The sequence below is a fragment of the Mirounga angustirostris genome, unplaced genomic scaffold (genome assembly GCF_029215605.1).
Source record: "Mirounga angustirostris isolate CCGP_5_RB_7025 unplaced genomic scaffold, mMirAng1.0.hap1 SCAF_3, whole genome shotgun sequence".
NCBI classification, from domain to species: Eukaryota; Metazoa; Chordata; class Mammalia; order Carnivora; family Phocidae; genus Mirounga; species Mirounga angustirostris.
In genome coordinates this window covers 126142040-126162690 of record NW_026991711.1, presented here as the reverse complement: position 1 = coordinate 126162690, position 20651 = coordinate 126142040, and the positions used below count along the sequence as shown (strand labels likewise).

At 36.3% G+C, this 20651-nt stretch overlaps 1 protein-coding gene across 9 annotated transcripts in view; it reads right to left on the bottom strand.

Moving 5' to 3' along the window:
* The window catches only part of TANK (TRAF family member associated NFKB activator), a 95400-nt gene that overhangs the window by 41187 nt on the left and 33562 nt on the right, over positions 1-20651 (bottom strand). For 7 of the 9 annotated variants that reach the window (XR_006789613.3, XM_045868758.3, XM_045868755.3 and 4 more), the window contains exon 2: positions 17689-17836. Coding sequence is in view for 8 of the 9 variants with exons in the window: in XM_045868755.3 (XP_045724711.1) it covers positions 17689-17836 (148 nt within the window). In the remaining variant the exon portion in view is untranslated. Of the gene's footprint in view, positions 1-5575; positions 5739-15971; positions 16114-17688; positions 17837-20651 lie in introns of those variants that run through there. The other 2 variants (XM_045868762.3, XM_045868761.3) reach the window with 2 other exon arrangements.

Genomic DNA, 20651 nt, shown 5'->3' with positions numbered 1-20651 from the left:
CTGAAGTGGCAGGTTATATACCAGACTCTCAAATTTCTCCTTCTAACCCAGACCGCTCCTTTAAGGTTTCTAGGTCTCTCCTCTAGATCTATGTGGCCAAGTGCTGTTGGCAAAGCATTTCAACTTTTACATATTCAGAACTGATGATCTCTTCCCTCCAACTTCTCTTTCTCCCTCCTCTCACCCAGCTCCCTGCAATATCAGGTCCTTTGCACTCCTTCTTTGTATATGGTACCACTATCTATCTATCCAGAAAGCTGTAACAATCCTTCACAACTACTTGTTCTATAGTCAATCCATTACCAAGCGTCAGTTTTAATCTTGAATCTCTCTCAAATCTATCCACTTTTTTATCTCCAATGTAGCCATCACCACTCAAGCCATCACAACCTTAATTAACTACTGCAATAACCTCATTGCTCTCCCTAAATGTATCAGCCAATCTATTCTCTCAACTGTAGCCATTTTGTTTTGCAAAACGCATATGTAATCATAACACCCATTCAGTCCTCCCACTCTTTCCCCATAAAGATCTTCAGTGGTTTACTACTGCATTCAAAATACAGAACCCCAAATCCTCAATATGGTGGTCTCTAAAGACCCTACACAGTCTTGCCCCTGATTCTTCTCATTACACCTTTCCCTTATATTTTCAATTCTTTTAGGCCAATGAGTCTTTATAACACAGATCCTTACACCTGGAAAGCACCCTGACCCTGTCCTTCATAAAGACTATCTTCTCTGACCCCCTAGATTATAGATTAGGTCAAGTCCCTAAGAGATGTTCTAATTTCTTCCTAATACTTATCAGAGTTTGGGGCACCTGGGTGGCTCAGATGGTTGAGCATCTGCCTTCGGCTCAGGTCATGATCTCAGGGTCCTGGGATCGAGTCCCGCATTGGGTTCCCTGCTGGGCAGGGAGCCTGCTTCTCCCTCTGCCTCTGCCTCTTTCTCTCTCTCTCTGACTCTCATGAATAAATAAATAAAACATTAAAAAAAATACTTATCAGAGCTTGAAAATTTACATTTATGAGATTGACTAGTCTCTGCTTTACTAGATGTACCACCATTCCATGAACCCAGTACATGGAATGGTTCCTGATACAATATACTGAGTAGGTGCTCACAGTATCTTTGAGTGAACATCATAATTTAAACATTCCCAATTATTAACAGATCTTCTTGAATTTGTATCTTAGCATACTTGTCTAAAAATTTTGATAGGATATATTTCTGGAAATAAAAAATCTGGAACAAATAATACAAATATTTTAAATTTTGATAGGTAGAAAATGAGTCTATGGCAAAGTACTGACAATGTACAGTAGAAGAAATAAAATTTTGATCAGAAATGGCCAGAGCACTTTTATTCCAATACCAGTAGCTTCAGTAGAAAAAAACAAGCGTCAACTGCTCCAATTGCACAGACACTTTACCCAGATTTTGGGGACGAAAGAAAGGGAAAAAAGAAGGGTGGTAAAGAATGAAGCCATGCACATCTTAAGTGAAAGTAAAGGCATTATTAAATAAAGCAGGACCTATAATAAAGGCATTTTATACCTTCATACAATCCTAGAAAACATATTCTATAAGCTTTTAGAGGTAACATAAGCCTGACACTTTACATTTCAGATGGGTCAAGACTAACTCTAGGATAAAGCAATCTGACAACACAATCCTTAATGCCTTAACATTTGTTGTCAGAAAAATGTTTGGATCTGGGGTGCCTGGGTGGCTCAGCTGGTTAAGCGTCTGCTTTTGGCTCAGGTCATGATCCCAGAGTCTTGGGATTAAGCCCTGCAATGGGCTCCCTGCTTAGCAAGGAGTCTGCTTCTCCCCTTCCCTCTGCCCCTACCCCAGCTTGTGCTTTCTCTCTCTCTCTCTCGCTTACTCTCTCTCAAATAAATATATAAAATCTTAAAAAAAAAAGTTTGGATCTGTAATTTATGACAAAAAGACAGTGCATGGTTAAATTTAGTCTTGAGGATTTCATCTTAGACTCACTGATTAGTCAGTAAGGCTCTTTACTTAGCAAATGGGATGGCTCTAAATATTCTGTATCTTTCCCTTTTCTTTGCAGTACACGAAAGGGAATTTTCTTTGTAAGCACCTGAACTATCTTATAATTAAGAGATTTCTACCTTTGTATACAAGACATTGTTGATTTTTCACTTTTAACCAAGAACAGCAAGGAGACAAATATGTTTTAGGCCACATTTCTTTTTAAAAATTTTTTTAAAAAAGATTTTACTTATTTTGAAAGACAGAAAGAGCATGAGCAGAGGGAGGAGCAAAGGGAGAGGGAGAGTGAATCTCCAGCAGACTCCACACTGAGTGCAGAGCCTGATGCAGGGCTGGATCCCAGAAGATCATGACCTGAGCCAAAATCAAGAGTCAACTGCTTAACTGACTGACCCACCCAGACATCCCTCCACATTTCTCTTTTTAATGAAGGAGATTTCTATTTTCTTTTTACATAATGCAAAGATCTTGGGAAAAGCAAGAGATCAGATGTAGGAAGTTTTCTGAAACAATTCGTTTATGAATATGGTAATCTGATTTTAAATGGCAATTTTAAAATTTCAAAATGTTTTTATTTTATTTTATTTATTTGAGAGAGAGAGAATGAGAGACAGAGAGCATGAGAGGGAGGAGGGTCAGAGGGAGAAGCAGACTCCCTGCCGAGCAGGGAGCCCGATGCGGGACTCAATCCCGGGACTCCAGGATCATGACCTGAGCCGAAGGCAGTCACTTAACCAACTGAGCCACCCAGGCGCCCTCAAAATGTTTTAATTATTTTATTCTTCTTCTTTTGAAAAGATGGTCTAAGAACCAATAGAGGATACTGAAGTCTTTATTAAATATATTTTGTTTCTTCCACAGAACAGTGGCAGAAATGGATGAGAAGCAACTTGGTATAAGTAATAAAATTGATTAAATATTTTAAGTCCATATTATGGACTCTTGTGATATTTGATACTCTCTGGCAACTTTAGCCTAGTCAGTCAAAAGATGTGGCAAAAACTGCTAATTATTCCCCCATATACATTTGTTTTTTCTTTTAGTAATACAGACTTTTACCCGGACACATAGTCATCTAGTTGAGACTATATTTACAGCCATATGACCATATGTCTACATTCTGTTCATACGATGTGAACAGAAGTGACCTGTACAAATTTTGGACTGCATAATTAAAAGAAAGCTATCTGCTCTTCCATGCTTCTCTCTTTTCTCACTGGCAGGGAAATGTTAACAAGTCGAACGGCCACTGTGATTCCAGAGAGGGAAACCGTATTTTAAGGAATGGTAGAGCTGCCTTACTATCCCTGGCTACTCACCTTTGGACTATTGCATGAGGATAAACTTCTATCTTAATTAAGCACAGTACTTCTTGGTCTCTTGTTACCAATAGTTTATCCTGTACAGTAACTAATTCAAGGACCAAACCAACTCTACCACTGCCCTGTGTAAGAGTTTCTTCTCTTATTCTGTAAGCATATTAAAAGCTGTCCATGTCAGGGGCTACTGTGATTAAAACATCCCTTTACTTTGGAACAATCAGAAGACCTCTTAGCATGGGTACATATGAATGCTTACACAAGGCAACAAACAGAATAAGCGATATCAGATTATGACCCTTTTAAGCATGCTCTATGTTTTATTTATCTTTGAATCCCAGCATTTATTATGTACCTGGGACATCATAAATTGTAGGATGAAAGAAAGAACCATCAGTAACAAACATTATACTCCAGCCTCTTTTCATACGAGACATATAAATCACACAGGAAGGACTCATCCAAGAAAAGAAGAACCCAAAATAGGTTATTCATAGTAATGGGAAGAACAGTTTGAATACCTGGAATGGGCTGTGATTTAGCTAAGTTAGTAAAATAAATCTGGATTCAGATAAACCTAGTTTCAGTATACATTCTGCCACATTGGCTGAAAAAATTAACTTATTTCCGAGTCTCAGTTTTTTCATTTGAAAATGGGCTAACTATTATCTACTTTGCCAGGCTAGGAGGATTTACATATAAAGTATGTGAAACTTGTAAAATGTATTCATTCAATGAATGGTAATTTTCCTTTCTGTTTTATAATGTAATATAAATTTAAGGGCTGAATGAGGAAGAGGATGCAACTGGTTCAGCATTATCTGGGGATATGTGACATTTTAGTATGGAGTAGAATGAAGGCTATACTGGAAATGTGTTCTTAAAATGAGAGATTCTAATACAATTTAAGGGCATGGTGGCAAGAGTGCCTAGGTATAACAATGGAAAATTTGGTATTGAAAAAGAGAAAAATACTTAGGGGCCAGGGAAAGTAAATATACTTGATGATCAATAGCAGGATGCTAGTAATAGAATGAGGAATCACCCTTTGAAATTTAAGTGAGGTAATTTAGGATAAATAAAAGGCAGTATAATCCTCCACAGCAGTTTGTAAAACTCATAACTCCTTTGAAATGATACAGATGAGGAAAAATTAGTGGAGGTCTGGGCATTCAGTTTAATATCCTTCCAAGTAGCAATGAGATATAGAGCTCAGAGGGCAGATCTGGAGTAGGGAGTTAAATTTAGGAGTCATTGTCATAGGTATCTGAAATTATAGAAGATGAGATAGCTCATATAAGAACATAAAATAAGAAGTGAAGAAAGTCTTGAAAAACTAAAATGTACCGGGCCTGGTGGTAGAGAATAAACCTACAAAGGAGATTAAAGAAGTGGGACTCAAGAAGAAATGAGGAAAATCAAACATGCTATCTGGAATGTTAAAAAAGGAAGAGGTAGTAGAAGAGATATATATATGGTCAGCCATTAAATGGAATGAGGTAGCCCTATTATGTATGAATCTGAGACTATTGATGATTTTAGGCAAAGAAGTTATAGACATGGTATTTACAGTCAGGTAGATTTTTTCAAATCACAGTTCTACTAGCTTTAGTACTTATTAGATACATGGTTGTGGGCAAGTTATTTCACCTCTCTGCACTTCCTTCTCCTCATCTGAAAAATGAAAATACTTCCTCACAAGATTTGTATAATGATTAAATTAGGTGACTGTACAAAGCACTTTGGTAAACATAAGCTTTGATAAATTTTAGTGATGATGATGGTGAAGATAAAGACATTTAAAAAAATATATTTATTTGAGAGAAAGAGAGAGAGAGCACGCATGCACACACGTGCATTCCTGCACAGTGGGGAGGGGCAGAGGGAGAGGGAGAGTCTTAAGCAGATTCCCTGCTGAGTGCAGAGCCCGATGTGGGGCTTGATCTCATGATCCTGAGATCATGACCTGAGCTAAAACTAAGAGTAGGACGCTTAACTGTGCCACCCAGGTGCCCCAAAGTTAAAGACATTTTTGAAAAATTTTAATCTTTTTCAGATTGGCACCATTCTATTTTTCGAAAAATATGATTCATAAATTACTAACAATGCTTACCCCTGGAGAGTAAGGGAGAAGACAATCATTTTATATTCTGTATATTTTGAATTATTTGCATTTTTTTCAATACGCATGTGCTTTTGTAGTTTCAGCCAGTAGTATTTTAAAAATCACTTACCTGCATTTGGCTTTGTTTCCCTCATTAATTTGTAATACTTGGATGCCTTTGCTTGACAGAATGCTCTTAAATGGATGTAGCACATTGACTTCTTAAATAGGAGTCTTAAATTGTACTTTTTCACAGAAACACGAAGAGAAGAACTGGCTTGGAGTATGGACAACTAAGTCATAAAAGGCTAGTGAGTTTGTACAAACAGATGAACAGCAATAAAACATAGCTAGTAAGAGAATCCAGGTTACACCCATTCTTTTCCTTTTTTGCAACAGATTTTTAAAAAGTTGTGGTAAAATACAGAAATAAAATTTGCCATTTCAACCAATCTTAAGTGTCCAGTTCTGTGGCATTAAGAATACTCACAATGTTGTGTAACCATCACCACAAACTATCTCCAGGACTTTTTCATCTTCCTCAACTGAAACTCTGTACCTTTTATTTTTTTTCTTTTTTTTAAAGATTTTTTTATTTTTATTTATTTGAGAGAGAGAGAATGAGAGACAGAGAGCACGAGAGGGAAGAGGGCAGAGGGAGAAGCAGACCCCCTGCTGAGCAGGGAGCCCGATGTGGGACTCGATCCCAGGACTCCAGGATCATGACCTGAGCCGAAGGCAGTCGCTTAACCAACTGAGCCACCCAGGCGCCCAACTCTGTACCTTTTAAACACTAACTCTCCATTCACTTCCCTCAGCCTCTAGGAACCACCCTACTACTTTCTGTCTCTATGATCTCACTACTCTAGATACCTCATAAGCAGAATCATACATCTATATGTCCTTTTGTGACGAGCTTATTTCACTTAGCATAAAATCTTCAAAGTTCATCCATGTTGTACTATGTGTCAGAATTTTCTTCTTTTAAAGGCTGAATAAATTCCATTGTTATGTATATACTGCCTTTTGTTTATCCATTTATCCATCCATGGACATTTAGGTTGCTTCCATCTTCTGACTATTATAAATAAGGTTGCTATGAACATGGATATACAAATATTTCTTCAAGTCCCTGCTTTCAATTCTTTGGGGTATATACCCAGAAGTGGAACTGCTGAGTCATATGGTAATCCTATGTTTATTTTTTTGAGGAAATACCATACATTTCCCACAGTAGCTATAGCATTTTACAGTTCCATCAGCAATGTACAAGAATTCTAACTTCTCCATATCTTTGCCAATACAATTGGTATGAACCTGCATCTCATTGTGGTTTTGATTTGCGTTTCCCCAATGGCTAATAATGCTGAGGATCACTTCATGTGCTTACAGGTCATTTGTATAACTTCTTTGGAGAATGTCTATTCATACCCTTTGCCTATTTTTAACTCAGGTTTTGTTGTTGTTGAGCTGTAGAGTTTCTTTATATAGCCTAGATATCTATCCCTTATCAGATACATAATTTGCAAATATTTTCTCACGTTCCTTGGGCTGCCTTAATTTTGATGAAGTCCAAGTTATCTAATTTTTCTTTTGTTGCCTAATCTTTTGTTGGTGTCCTATCCAAGAAATCACTGCTAAATCCAATGTAAAGAAACTTTCTCCCTATGACTTCTTCTAAGAGTTTTATAGTATTAGCTCTTATATTTAGGTTCTGGTTTAATTTTTGTATATGGTGAAAGGTAAATCCAATCCACGAACACAGAATTTTCTACCATTTGTTGATCTCTTATTTTTTTCAGCAGTGTTTTTGTAATTTTCAGTGTATAGGTCTGTCATCTACTTGGGTAAGTTTATTCCTAAGTATATTATTTATTTTGATGATATTGTAAATGGAATTTTCTTCATTTCTTTTTCATATTATTTAATGTTAATGTATAGGAATGCTAATTTTTGTGCATTGATTTTGTATCCTACAACTCTGCTGAATTTATTAGTTCTAACAGGGTTTTTTTGATGGAATCATTAGGGGTTTTCTCCATATAAGATGATCTGCAAACAGAGATAATTTTACTTCCTCCTTTCCAATTTGGATACTGTTTTTCTTGCCTAATTGCTCTGGGTAGGATTTCCAGTACTATGTTGAACAAAAGTGGTATAAGTGGACATCCTGTCTCACTCCTATCTTACAAGAAAAGTCTTCAGTCTTTCACTATGGAGTATTATGTTAGTTGTGCGGTTTTCATAAATGGCCTTTATTATGTTGAAATATTTCCTATTCCTGGTTTGTTGAGTGTTTTTAAAAGGCTTTAAAGGGGTTTGAATTTTGTCAACTGCTTCTTCTGTATCAGTTGAAATGATCATGTGGTTTTCCCCCTCTTCATTCTGTTAAAGTGATGTACTCCACTGACTGATTTTGTATGCTAAACCACTTTTGCATTGCAAGAATAAATCTCACTTGGTCAAGGTGTATAATCCTTTTAATATGCTGTTGAATTTGGTTTCCTAGTATTTTGTTGAGGATTTTTGCATAAAAAATATTAGTCTGCAGTTTTCTTGCAATGTCTGTGTATGGCTTTGGTATGAGGGTAATGATGGCCTCATAGAGTATTAAGAAATGTTCCATCCTGTTCGATTTCTGGAAGAGTATGAGAAGGACTGGTGGTAATTCCTCTTTGAATGTTTGGCAGATTTCACCATGAAGCCAGTGGGTACTAGGCATTCTTTGAACTTTTTAATGACTGTTAATCTCTATTTCCTTCCTTCTGCTAGCTTTAGGTTTAGTTTGTGCTTCTTTGTCTAGTTTCCTAAGGTAAAGTTAGGTTATTGATTGGAGATCTTCTTTTTAATCTAAGTATTTACTCTCCCTCTTGGCAGAGTTTTCACAGCATCCCATAACTTTTGGTAGGCTGTGTTTTCATTTTTATGCTTTTAAGATATTTCCTAATTTGCCTTGTGATTTCTTCTTTGACCCACTAGCTGTTTAAGACTGTGTTAATTTCTACATATTTTTAGTTTCCTTGTTTTCCTTCTGTTGTTGATTTCTAGTTTCATTCTATTGTGATTAGAAAAGATACTCTGTATGATTCCAACCTTTTAACATTTATTATGTCATTTTTAATGGCCTAACATATGGGCAATCCTGGATAGTGTTCCACAAGAACTTGAGAAAAATGTGAATTCTGCTCTTGTTGAGTGGAGTATTCTATGTACGTCTGTCAGTTCCAACTGGTCTACAGTGTTGTTCAAGACCTCATTTTCCTTACTGATCTTCTAATCTGGTTGCTCTGTCCCTTTTTGAAAGTGTTGATAGTAGGGTATTGAAGTTTGTTTGTTTTTTTTTAAGTAGGCTCCATGCCCAGCGTGGAGCCAAATGCAAAGCTTGAACTTACAACCATGAGATCAAAACCTGAGCCAGGACCAAGAGTCAGATGATCCACTGACTGAGCCATCCAGGTGCCCCAGGGTTGCTGTAGAGCTATCATTTCTTCTTTGAATACTGTCAATGTTTGCATCATGTATTTTGGAGTTCTGATGTTTAGTGCATATATAATTACTATATCTTCTTGACAACTGATAATTTTTTCGTTATATAACGCCCCTCTTTATCTTCTATAAAAAACTTTGATATAAAGTCTGTTTTGTCTGATATCAATACAGACACCCTTGCTCTCTTTTGGTTACTATTTGCATTGAATCTTTTCCCATCCTTTCATTTTCAACCTATGCATGTGCTTAAATCTAAAGTTAGGCTTGTATATAACACATAGTGGGATTCTGTTTTTTATCCATTCTGCTAACCTATGTCTTTTGATTAGAGTGTTTGATCCATTTACACTTCAAAGTAAATACCAGCAGGGAAGTACTTACTTTTGCCATTTTGTTGTTTTCTGTATATCCTACAGCTTTTTCTTTTTTAAAAAAAAAAATTTTTTTTTTTAAGATTTTATTTATTTACTTGAGACAGAATGAGAGAGAGAGAGAGCGCATATGAGAGGGGGGAGGGTCAGAGGGAGAAGCAGGCTCCCTGCCGAGCAGGGAGCCTAATGCGGGACTCGATCCAGAGACTCCAGGATCATGACCTGAGCCGAAGGCAGTCGCTTAACGAACTGAGCCACCCAGGCGCCCCTATCCTACAGCTTTTTGTTGTTTCCTCCATTACTGCCTTCCTCTGTGTTTAGTTGATTTTTTTGTAGTGACACATTTACACATTTTGATTCTCTTTCCCTTTCCTTTTGTGTATATTCTGTAGGTATTTTCTTTGAGGTTACAACTGAGACTACATATAACGTCCTGAAGTTATGACACTATCTTAACTTGATATCAAACTAACTTGAATTCAAGTTACTATCCAGCTTTCATTTCAACTTGAAGGACACTCTTCAGCATTTCTTCTAGGTCAGGTCTAGTGGTAATGAACTCTTTCCACTTTTGTTTGGGAAAATCTGAATTTCTCCCTCATTTCAAGGACAGTTTGACCAGATATACAGTATACTTGGTTAACAGATTTCTTTCTTACAGCCCTTAAAAATGTCATCCCGTTGCCTTGTAGCCTGCAAGGTTTCTGCTAAGAAATTCACCGACTGTATTATTGGGGCCTCCCTTCTACATGATGAGTCCCTTTTCTTTTGATGCTCTCCAGATTCTTTTTTTGTTTTTGTTGACAGTTTGATTACAATGTAGTTTGAGGGAGGGCTCTTTGGATTTATCCTACATAGAATTTGTTGAGCTTCTTGGACTTGTATATTCATGTTGTTCCCCAAATTTGGGAAGTTATCATTTATTATTTCTTCAATCTACTTCTTTTTTTTTCTATTTCTTTAATTTCTCTCTCTTTACCTTCTCCTATAATGTGTATATTGCTCCACTTGATAGTGTCCCATAAATCTCTTAGGCTCTGCTCACTTTTCTTTTTTCTTTTTGCTCCTCAGACTCCATTATTTCAAATGACCTATTTTTGAGTTCATGGATTTTTTTTTTTTTTTTAAAGATTTTATTTATTTATTTGACAGAGAGAGACACAGCGAGAGAGGGAACACAAGCAGGGGGAGTGGGAGAGGGAGAAGCAGGCTCCCCGCAGAGCAGGGAGCCCGATGCGGGACTCGATCCCAGGACCCTGGGATCATGACCCGAGCCGAAGGCAGTCTCTTAACCAACTGAGCCACCCAGGCGCCCCCATGGACTTTTTTCTTCTGCCTGTTCAAGTCTGCCCCTGAACCCCTCTAGTGTAATTTTCAACTCATATGTTCTATTTTTTAACTCAAGAATGTTTCACTTTTTAAAAATACTTGGTCTCACTGTTAATATTCTCATTTTGTTTATATTATTGCTTTCCTCACTTCCTTTCATTCTGTTTTCCTTTAGCTCTTGGAGCATATTTATGACACTGTTTTAAAGTCTTTGTCTAGTAAGTCTGATACATGTTTATCAAGGACTGTTTCTGGAAATTTATGATATTCTTTAAAAAGGGCTACATTTCCCTGTTTCTTTGTAGGCCTTGTAATTTGTTGAAAACTGGGGTATGTGAATAAACTCTCCTAGTCTTTGCCACCAGGTGTGAAAGATCTTCACTAATTATAATTAGCAGGCCCATTAGCCTTATGATTAGCTCAGGGTAAAGCTTTACGGTCTTCCAGGTATTTTCTGAGTGTGTATCTTGTTTGGGCTAGTGTGTGTATGTTTCTGTTTGTTTCTGATTTTCCCTGGCTTGTTGGAAGTATGTTAACTTCTCAAAAAGTCTTACCCCAGCTTCTTAGGACCTTAGATGTTTATTATATTCCTCTTCCTTCAATCTCTTACACTTAGATGTCCACTGCAGCCTCTTTCCACATGCTATGCTGCCCAACACTGCCTTCCACAGCTTCCTGCCTGAGACCCAAACTATGCTACCATTCCCAACTCTGAGCTCCAAGTCAAGTGAGACAGAAAACAGTCCCTTGGATAGTCCACAGACAGGTCAGGATGTTTCAAACAAGTTCTACCTTGCTCTTTCCTTTCTGAGGGAGGGAACCAAGAATTTGGGCTACTTCCTCCCAACTGCACCACACGATCATGGGCAGGGAGTGGGTCCAGGGCAAGTAGAAATGCCAGGAAATTTTCTACAGTTTTGAATATGGCTTTTTCTTGACTAGGGTCTGCTTGGTTGCTGAAGATCACTGATTTCCAGAGCTCCTCTAAAATTATTTCAATCAATCTGAACAAGGGCCTACCACTTCCTAGTTTGCCATCTTGCTGATGTCACTTAATAGACCAATTCTTTAAGCATAATGTTAGGAAGGGCAGGTAGACTCACTGACAGCACAGCCCTTGGGGCCTTTTTGCCATCAGAATGCCAGGCAACTTCTCCAAGGTTGTCCTCTTGCTTTTCTTCTCTTGCTCTGTTCTCTTTCCCATTGGTACTTCCTCCTCCCATCACTCCAAATATCTCTGTGAAGATGATTCCCAAATTGGTATTTCCAACTGGTACCTTACTTTAAAGATCCACACTTCAACTGCCTGCTAATCATCTTCCCCTGACTAATCTTCTTACATATGAACTCAAAATATCCAAATAAAATCAAATCAAGTAATAATTTCCTTTACCAAAATCACCACTCAGAGCCTTTGCTCTAATTTTCATACTGTAAGTTTGAGAGCTTGTATTTGTCACCTTATTACTAAAGATTTTAAATGAGGAATATCTAGCTTGTTTTACTTCAAAGTTCAATTTCATTTCTGGGAGTAGATTGGAACAAATTAGTGATTTACACTTGGCACCTCTGATTCTATAATTCGAAAAACAACACATGTCCCATAAAACAAAATCCCAAGAAATATCAAAAGTATACAGGTCTTTTCACAATAACATTTTAGAAAAAAGTTAATTAAAAAAAACATAATGAATGAGATCAAAGTATAAAATTTTATGTCAGAACTCCTATTTCATTATACTATAGAGAATGTAATGGCCAATAAATCTGACTTTCAAAAAGACTGGTGTCTTGCTTTAAAATGGGAATTATTACATTGTCTTCTGAGGATACAGATGCCTCTGCAGTCTCCTCATATGAAGCTGTCTACATCAAACCACAGGGGTTGGGCAATGGATGGAATAGGAAGTGGAAGAACAAAAAGATACGTACTATCTTGCCTCATCATTGCTACTTCTGAACCATTAGTCCTTTAAATTTAAGCAAAAGACCATCCACAAGGCATTCAATTATACCAGTTTCTCCTCGAAACCGTTTATCTTACAACATACCAGTCATTCTCTCACATTCAAGAATTTTGGCTCTTCCTTTAAAAAAAAAATAGTTTATTTATTTATTTGAGAGCATGAATGCACAAGCAGGGAGGAGGGTCATAGGGAGAGGGAGAAGCAGACTCTCCACTGAGCAGGGAGCCTGATGTGGGGATCGATCCCAGGACCCTGAGATCATGACCTGAGCCAAAGGCAAACGCTTAACCATCGGAGCCACCAAGTGCTCCTTGGCTCTTCCTTTCACACAGTCTCTCCAAATGCTCCTGATCTTATCACCACTTTAGGAGAAGTGTTCTAATAGATCTGTTTCTTGAATTTTTCAATCCCACTCCGGCTACCCACTTTCATGACACATCATGAAGACAGAGATCCTAAACATCAATTCAAAAACTCATTAGTAATAGTCTATTACTAATAGACCTCTCACATTCTTCTACTCCTTCTGTATCTGTTCTCTCACTTCATGGAGACCTCAGACATAAACCCTCTTTTTGTTCTTAGTCTATTAGACTCCTAGATTAACTTCTTTCTAATGTTAGTTTGTATTTCAAAGCACACAATTTCAATTGCTTTTGTACCCTTTCTAGCCACCTAACCATTATTCTATTCTTAACTCTGCAATCTCCTAATCCTGGATTTGGCCATCTGCTCATTCCACTTCTATACCAAGAAAGCTGCTGAAAAAAATGACAACAAACATGGATTATCACCAAAAATTCAGTAAATGTTGGATGTAACTTTTTTCTTCTCTCATTTCTTAACTGAAGCTGTTTCAATTCTTTACTACTACTCTCAGAATAACCTAAAATCACTTCATTCAGATGACCTCACCTTGCATTTCACAGAAAAAAAAATACTCTTACATTATAACTCTATTTTTTTACTGAATAAATTTGACATGGAACATTATGTAAATTTAAGGTATACAGTGTGCTTTGATACATTTACATATTGTAATATGATTGCTCTTGTAGCAATATTTACATTATATAATTATAGTACAATATTATTGTCTATATTCATTATACTGTGCATTAGATCTTTATGGCTTATTCACTACTCATTATAAGTTATACATTTATAAGTTTATATCCTTAAACAGCATCAGTCTTATCCCCACCTCCTAAACCCTGGTAACCACCATTTGACTTTTTTTTTTTTTTTTTAAAGATTTTATTTATTTATTTGAGACAGAGAGAATGAGAGACAGAGAGCATGAGAGGGAGGAGGGTCAGAGGGAGAAGCAGACTCCCTGCCGAGCAGGGAGCCTGATGCGGGACTCGATCCCGGGACTCCAGGATCATGACCTGAGCCGAAGGCAGTCGCTTAACCAACTGAGCCACCCAGGCGCCCCATCACCATTTGACTTCTTTAGATTCCACATATAAATGATAGATGAAAACCTTGCTAACTTCCTGCCACCATCATTTCTGATCTGCAAACTTATCTTTGCGTACACGTATTTTTTCTTCTTGTTCCTTCCACTTCTCAGAGGAATAGGTGTTTCTCCTCTTGTTTCATAGTCAATCCTTTAACCTAGTTTTGAATCTCCAATGACCAACTGGTTGGCCTTATTTCCTTCCTCTCACACTCTTATCTTTCAAATACTCCTTTGCCCTATACACTCGAACCTGGAAATGCTATTTTATTCAAGGCTATAATAAAGGCTTCTAGTTCCATATTTGCAACTATCCATTGGACAATTTAACCTGCATGTCCCGCAGGTAACTAAACCTGGTAACTAAAACCTAATTACACATTTTATTTCCCCATCTATAAATCTGTATCTTCTTCTCTACTGATCCTTGTAGTCATCAGCACCACCATCAATGCAGTTTTCTATTCCAGATACCTGGGTATCCTCCTAGAATCTATGTTATCACACTCAGAAGTGGCCTGCATTCAGGTGCCACCTGCTTTCCATTCTATTTCCTAAATAAATCTTAGATCTCTTCCTTAATTCATCCTTAATGCTTAATTTAAGTTCTCATGTTGACTGCTTGAAATGAGTGCCATTGATTTATTTTTTTTACACTGAAGTATAATATATGTACAGTTGACCCTTGAACAGTATGCATCCACTTATATGTGGATTTTTTTCCAATAAATACAGTACATTACTATATATATTTTTCTTATGATTTTCTTAGTAACATTTTCTTTTCTCTAGCTTACTTTATTGTAAGAATACAGTATATAATACATATAACATACAAAATATATGTTAATCAATTGTTTATTGGTTATTGGTAAGGCTTCCAGTCAACAGTAGACTATTAGTAGTTATGTTTTTAGAGAATCAAAAGTTAACATGCAGATCTCTGACTACATGGGGGGTCAGCACCCCTAACCCCCCTGCACTTTTTCAAGGGCTAACTATATAACATATGTATATTAATAGATATTTATATATAATTATACATATATTATACACACACACATATAAAAATTCATAAAGTGCAACCTGATGACTGCCACTTATTTTTATATTCCTGGCTCTTAGACCATTGTTTATCATCTCCATGCTTATTGAGCCTGAATTCCACATTGCCCTCTATCCTATATCCAAATGTCAGGAAGACTTTTTTAAAGCATATATATTAATCCTTCAGTAAACTCGGATTGAATAAGAATACAGTATGAACTACTTAGTCATATTCCTCAAGATAGGGCCCTAGTCTACCTTCACAGCTTCTTTTCCTGTACTTCTTTATTGTTCTTGTTGGAGCCATAGAATCACCTTATTGTACATGGAATGTACCATATATTACCTCACTTTTGTGTTTTTATTATATAAACTGCTCCCCCCGCCCCCTTAATTTACCCAACTCCTAATCTTAGCCCAAGCTTTGGGCTTGAGAGTGGGCTTATGACCTGATCCTCCCAGACTGGTTTGGGTGATTCTTCTTTGTGTTTATTTGTTAGCCCCCACAGATCTCCACTATAGGACTTAGTACACTGTGGTAATAACTATTAATCGTCCTTTTTATCTTCTTATTGGAAAGTTCCTTAAGGGCATAAACTATGTTTTGTTTCAGCATTCCTAGAACCTCATCAAAGGCCCAGTATGCAGCAGACATTCATTGATTTTTCTTAAATAAATCAGGATATTTTGAGTTTAGTATATAAGAATAGAGAGTATACATGTTTTCTTTTATTCTTGAATACTTGACAAATACTAAAATATATATATATCCCTTTACCATCCTTTGGATAATTGCTGATGTGAGCAAAGGCTTTTTCCATGGCAGTTAAAAAGTTAAATCACAAGTTTCTGGTTGCTTACCATTGGCAGTGAAGGCAGAGGAGCAGTTAGAGAAATTTCTGTTTCTGCCTCAACCTAAGAATATCTCAATACTCCTCTTCCCTAATTCTGTTTCCTAACTTTCCTAGAACAAGTATAAGATTGTTGAAGTTTCTTAACGAACCTAATGGGAAAATAAGAAGAATAAAAGTTGGGATTTTGTTGTTGTTCTTGTTTTTTAAAATGTGATTATGCTTTATACCTGAACTGGAAACGCAAAGAAATCCAAATTCTAAACTTCAATAATTTGGAAAACTCCCTGTCATTGTTATGCCCCTGTTTCTCCTGTGTACCCCTAAGGAAGACCTAGTCCACAAGTCTACCCATATAACTGGAAGTAATCTTTTGCAAACAAACAGGAGAATCACAAATAATGATTTCTGAGAAATACAGGGAAGTACGTATAACATCTAGTTTTATAGATGTGTCAAGTAGAAAGGATGAAGAGAATTGTGTAGTTCCTATATTTATGGAAGTGACTAAGAATTGCATGGCTAGCATATTCTAGACTTTAGAATTTTAAGGCTAATAAAATTGTTTCTTAAATGAGGTAACCAATTCAAGATCTCCCACTTTCAACTGCCTGTTGAAACTATTGCAAGGTTGGCCCTTGGCTGGCATCCGGGAACCTGACTTGTGATAAAGTCGATAAAGTAATAAAGTTGATTGTTGTGCCAGCTTAATTAGACTGTACCATGAGATTTATGGGGAAGACCTACTTTCCTTCTGAGAGTCTGAAATTTTGATTGACATAGGATATCTATGTGACCAGCTCTTAATAAAAACCCTGAATTCTTGAGTTTCAAATGAAGTTCCCTATGTAGAAGGACTGCACCTGAGTGACTAAGTTTTTGAAGCTGGAGGCAGGGTGCACTCTGTGTGACCCCTCACTGGAGGGAAAGAGCATAGGAGGCCTGCATGTGGATCCCTCCAGAGTCTGCCTGATGTTTTACATTAATGATCTGACTGTGTATCTTTATCATGTCAATGTAATAAATCTTAGCTGTGAGTGTTACTGTATGCTAAGTCCTGTGAGTCCCTCTGGACAACACAGAATGTGTTTTTTGGTACTGGGACCCCCAAAACACTCCTAAATAGTGATATTAAATAAGCAAATAAAAACTCTATCATTAGCATCTCACAAAAGTGTGTGTTAATAAAATCCTGCCCTAAAATCTGATAGTATGGAAACACAGTATGAGAATAAAGGACAGAATTTTGAATTGGATAAATTTAGCATTACGAGAAGTTCATTACATTCTTATTTTTCTCATTTTGCTGCAGATCAGTGAAGACCTAATCATGGACCAATGACAGACATGTGCCTGGGAACTACTAAATTTATGCCTAGGAAATATACCTTTCTTCTAATTACCATCTTTTGAAACTGAAAATTAAAAATTATTTATGGAGGATGATGCTCTTTATGAACTATTCCTTCAGGTCACAATGTGTTTTTTTTTCCTAAAAAATTTTAAATTTTAAAAATAATTTTATTTTTAAAAATAAAAAAATGTTATTTTTTAAATAAAAAACAAATAAGAATCTTAAATTTCATCCATTAATATATATCTCAGTGTTTTAGTTATTACAGTTCTTCAAGAAGGTTTGTAACAATACAATATTTTTCACTTGCAAAAGATTCTCAAATTTCCATTTGCCAGAATAAATAAGAACTTTCAAAACCAAAACCATATACCTTTTGCTGTAGTTCTTTTATTGCAGAATCTCTATCCATACATGCCTGTCGAAAGGCTTCATAAGCTTTATTGAGTTGCTCGCCAATATTTTTATCCATTCCTCTCTGTTCTGTAGCATCACTATAAAGGATGGAGTATATGACAGGTCTGGAAAATAATCAGAACAATTTAGATAGCTATGAAATTATACAAATCTCATTTCTAAATGCATCTTATAGACAGTTCCGTATAGTTTATCATGAACATTATAGCACCAAGTACTATAAAGTTTATAAAGGCATATAAGTCTCATCTAAAATCCTGATTAGAAATCTTAAGAAACATTAACTTCTTCAATTTTAATATTCTTTACTAATGTTCAAGGAGCAAGTGGGGTTCCAGTTCATAAAGATGCTACTTTGAAAATAGTAATCTAAAAACGCAACCTTAAAATGGAGAAATATAAAAGGCCATTTGTTATTAATACTTTATTACAGAAATGCACAATAGGATTAGCAATGTGGGAAGGGATTTCTTTTTACTAAACGGACAGTTATTCCCACTTACAAGGTGAGTTCTTGCTACACTGAAATTAGAGCAAAATTAAGTAGATAATAAATGTTTGTGGATGGAGTTCACACTGTTGTTATCGCAGAGCAATTAAAATGTGTGAAAATGCTCTTATTTTAGCACAAAATCTAGGGAGAGGTGCTGTTGGATTGTACATTAAAAAAGAAAAATCACATCCCTTCAGTCCTACCCACACTCCCTTTTAGTTTTCCAACCTCCCTGCTGTTTCTGAACTACAGGTGATTTACTGAGTGGAGGTAATTTGGTTTTATCATCTCAATTTGCATAACATTTCTAACCACATTCCTTGGCTCTGAGCAGAGGGCCATGTAATGATTCTGATTTTTCCTGTCCACCTGTAAAAGCCACACCACAGGACCTTTCTTAATCTTCTGAAGCCACATAATAGATAAAGTTCTCTATCAGTCATGGGGGGTTTGGAGGTACCAAATTATTTCACTTCTTTATGATTGGAAATCCTTCATAATCTCAGTCTCTAATCTTTCATCTGTCCTTTTATTTTGGGTACACAATGCTTTTTAAAAAATTGTAGTATTTCATTAAAATACAATTCATATAATATAAAATTCACCATATTAAAGTGTACATTTCTGGGGCACCTGGGTGGCTCAGTCATTAAGCCTTTGCCTTCGGCTCAGGTCATGATCCCAGGGTCCTGGGATCGAGCCCCACATCGGGCTCCCTGTTCTGCGGGAAGCCTGCTTCTCCCTCTCCCACTCTCCCTGCTTGTGTTCTCTTTCTCACTGTTTCTCTGTGTCAAATAAATAAATAAAATCTTAAAAAAAAAAAATAAGGTGTACATTTCTGTGGCTTTTTGTACATTCATTATGTTGTACAATCATCACCATTATCTAATTCCAGAACATTTTTATCACTACAAAAATAAACTACTTATTAGCAGTTAGTCCCAATCCCCTCTCCCATCAATCCCCCAGCAATTACTAATCTGCTTTTTGACTCTATGGATTTGTCTATTTTGGACGTTTCATATAAATGGGACTATATAATATACGGCCTTTGTGTCTGACTTTTTTCACATGGCATAAAATTTCTGAGGTTTATCCATGTGGTAGTATATAACAGTACTTCATTGCTTTTTATGTCTGAGTAATATTCCATTGTGTGAATATACCACATTTTGTTTATCCATTCCTCAGTTAATGGACATTTGAGTTCTTTCCATTTTTTGATTATTCTGAAGAAAGCTATACTATTTGTGTATGCATACTTGTGTGAACAGGTTTTCAATTCTCTTGGATACATACCTAGGAGCAGAACTGCTGGGTTAGAGGATAACCTTATTTAACTTTTTAAGGAACTGCCAAAGCTGCTTGGATGTGTACCAAGTTATATTTCACTAGTAATGAGTAAGAGTCCCAATTTCTCTACATCTTTACTAACATTTATCATCCATTTTTGAATTATATGCATCCCAATGGGTGTGAAGTGGTATCTCATCACAGTTTTGATTTGTACTTCCCTAATGATGTTGAACATCTTTCCAGTGCTTATTGGTTATCTGTATATCTTCTTTAGAGTAATGTCTATCTAGTCAACTCCTTTGTCCACTTTTTAATTGGGTTATTTGTCCTCATATTGTTGATTTGTAAGACTTCTTTATATATTCTGGAAACTTGAGCTTTATCAGATATATGTAATTTGCAAACTTTTCTCCCATTCTATAGATTGTATTTCCTTGATAGTGTTTTTAATTTTGATGTCTGATTTTATCTATTTTTTCTTTTGTTGCTTGCTTTTCTCATGTCCTATCTAAAAAATTGCTGCCTAATACAAGTCATGCAAATTTTCATCTATGTTTCCTTTAAAGAATTTTATACTTTTAAGCTTTTACATTTGGATCTTTGATCCACACTCAGTTAATCTATGTACGGTATGAGGTGGGGTCCAAACTCTTTCTTTGCCATGCAGCTATCCTACTGCCGTAGCACTAAAGGATATTCTTTTCCCACTGAATGGCCTTGGCACTCTTATTGAAATCAGCTGACCATAAACTGCAATGCTTTTTAAAATATCTGGGTAATATTTCAATCCTATCAGCCAGTCTTTCATTTTAAGTACTAAATACACTAAGTCATTTTCAGGCTTCTAAAAACAATTTCAAAGTTTTTATTTTGAGGATCAGAGTGTTACTGCTTTCTGAAGAAATAAAAGAATGGTAATTTTTTTAGGCATTCCACTTAGGAAGTTTGTTTCTACTGCTACCTCTGATAGATAAAAAAGATGAAATGCTCTTAGAATAACTAACATTGCCAGGATCTCTGACATGCCATAGATACTATGGAAAAATAAATAATCAGCATTAACACAAAGTATCACTTTGAGTACTTTATTCACTTGGACACTGTATCATTCAAAGAAGGATTTAAGGCAG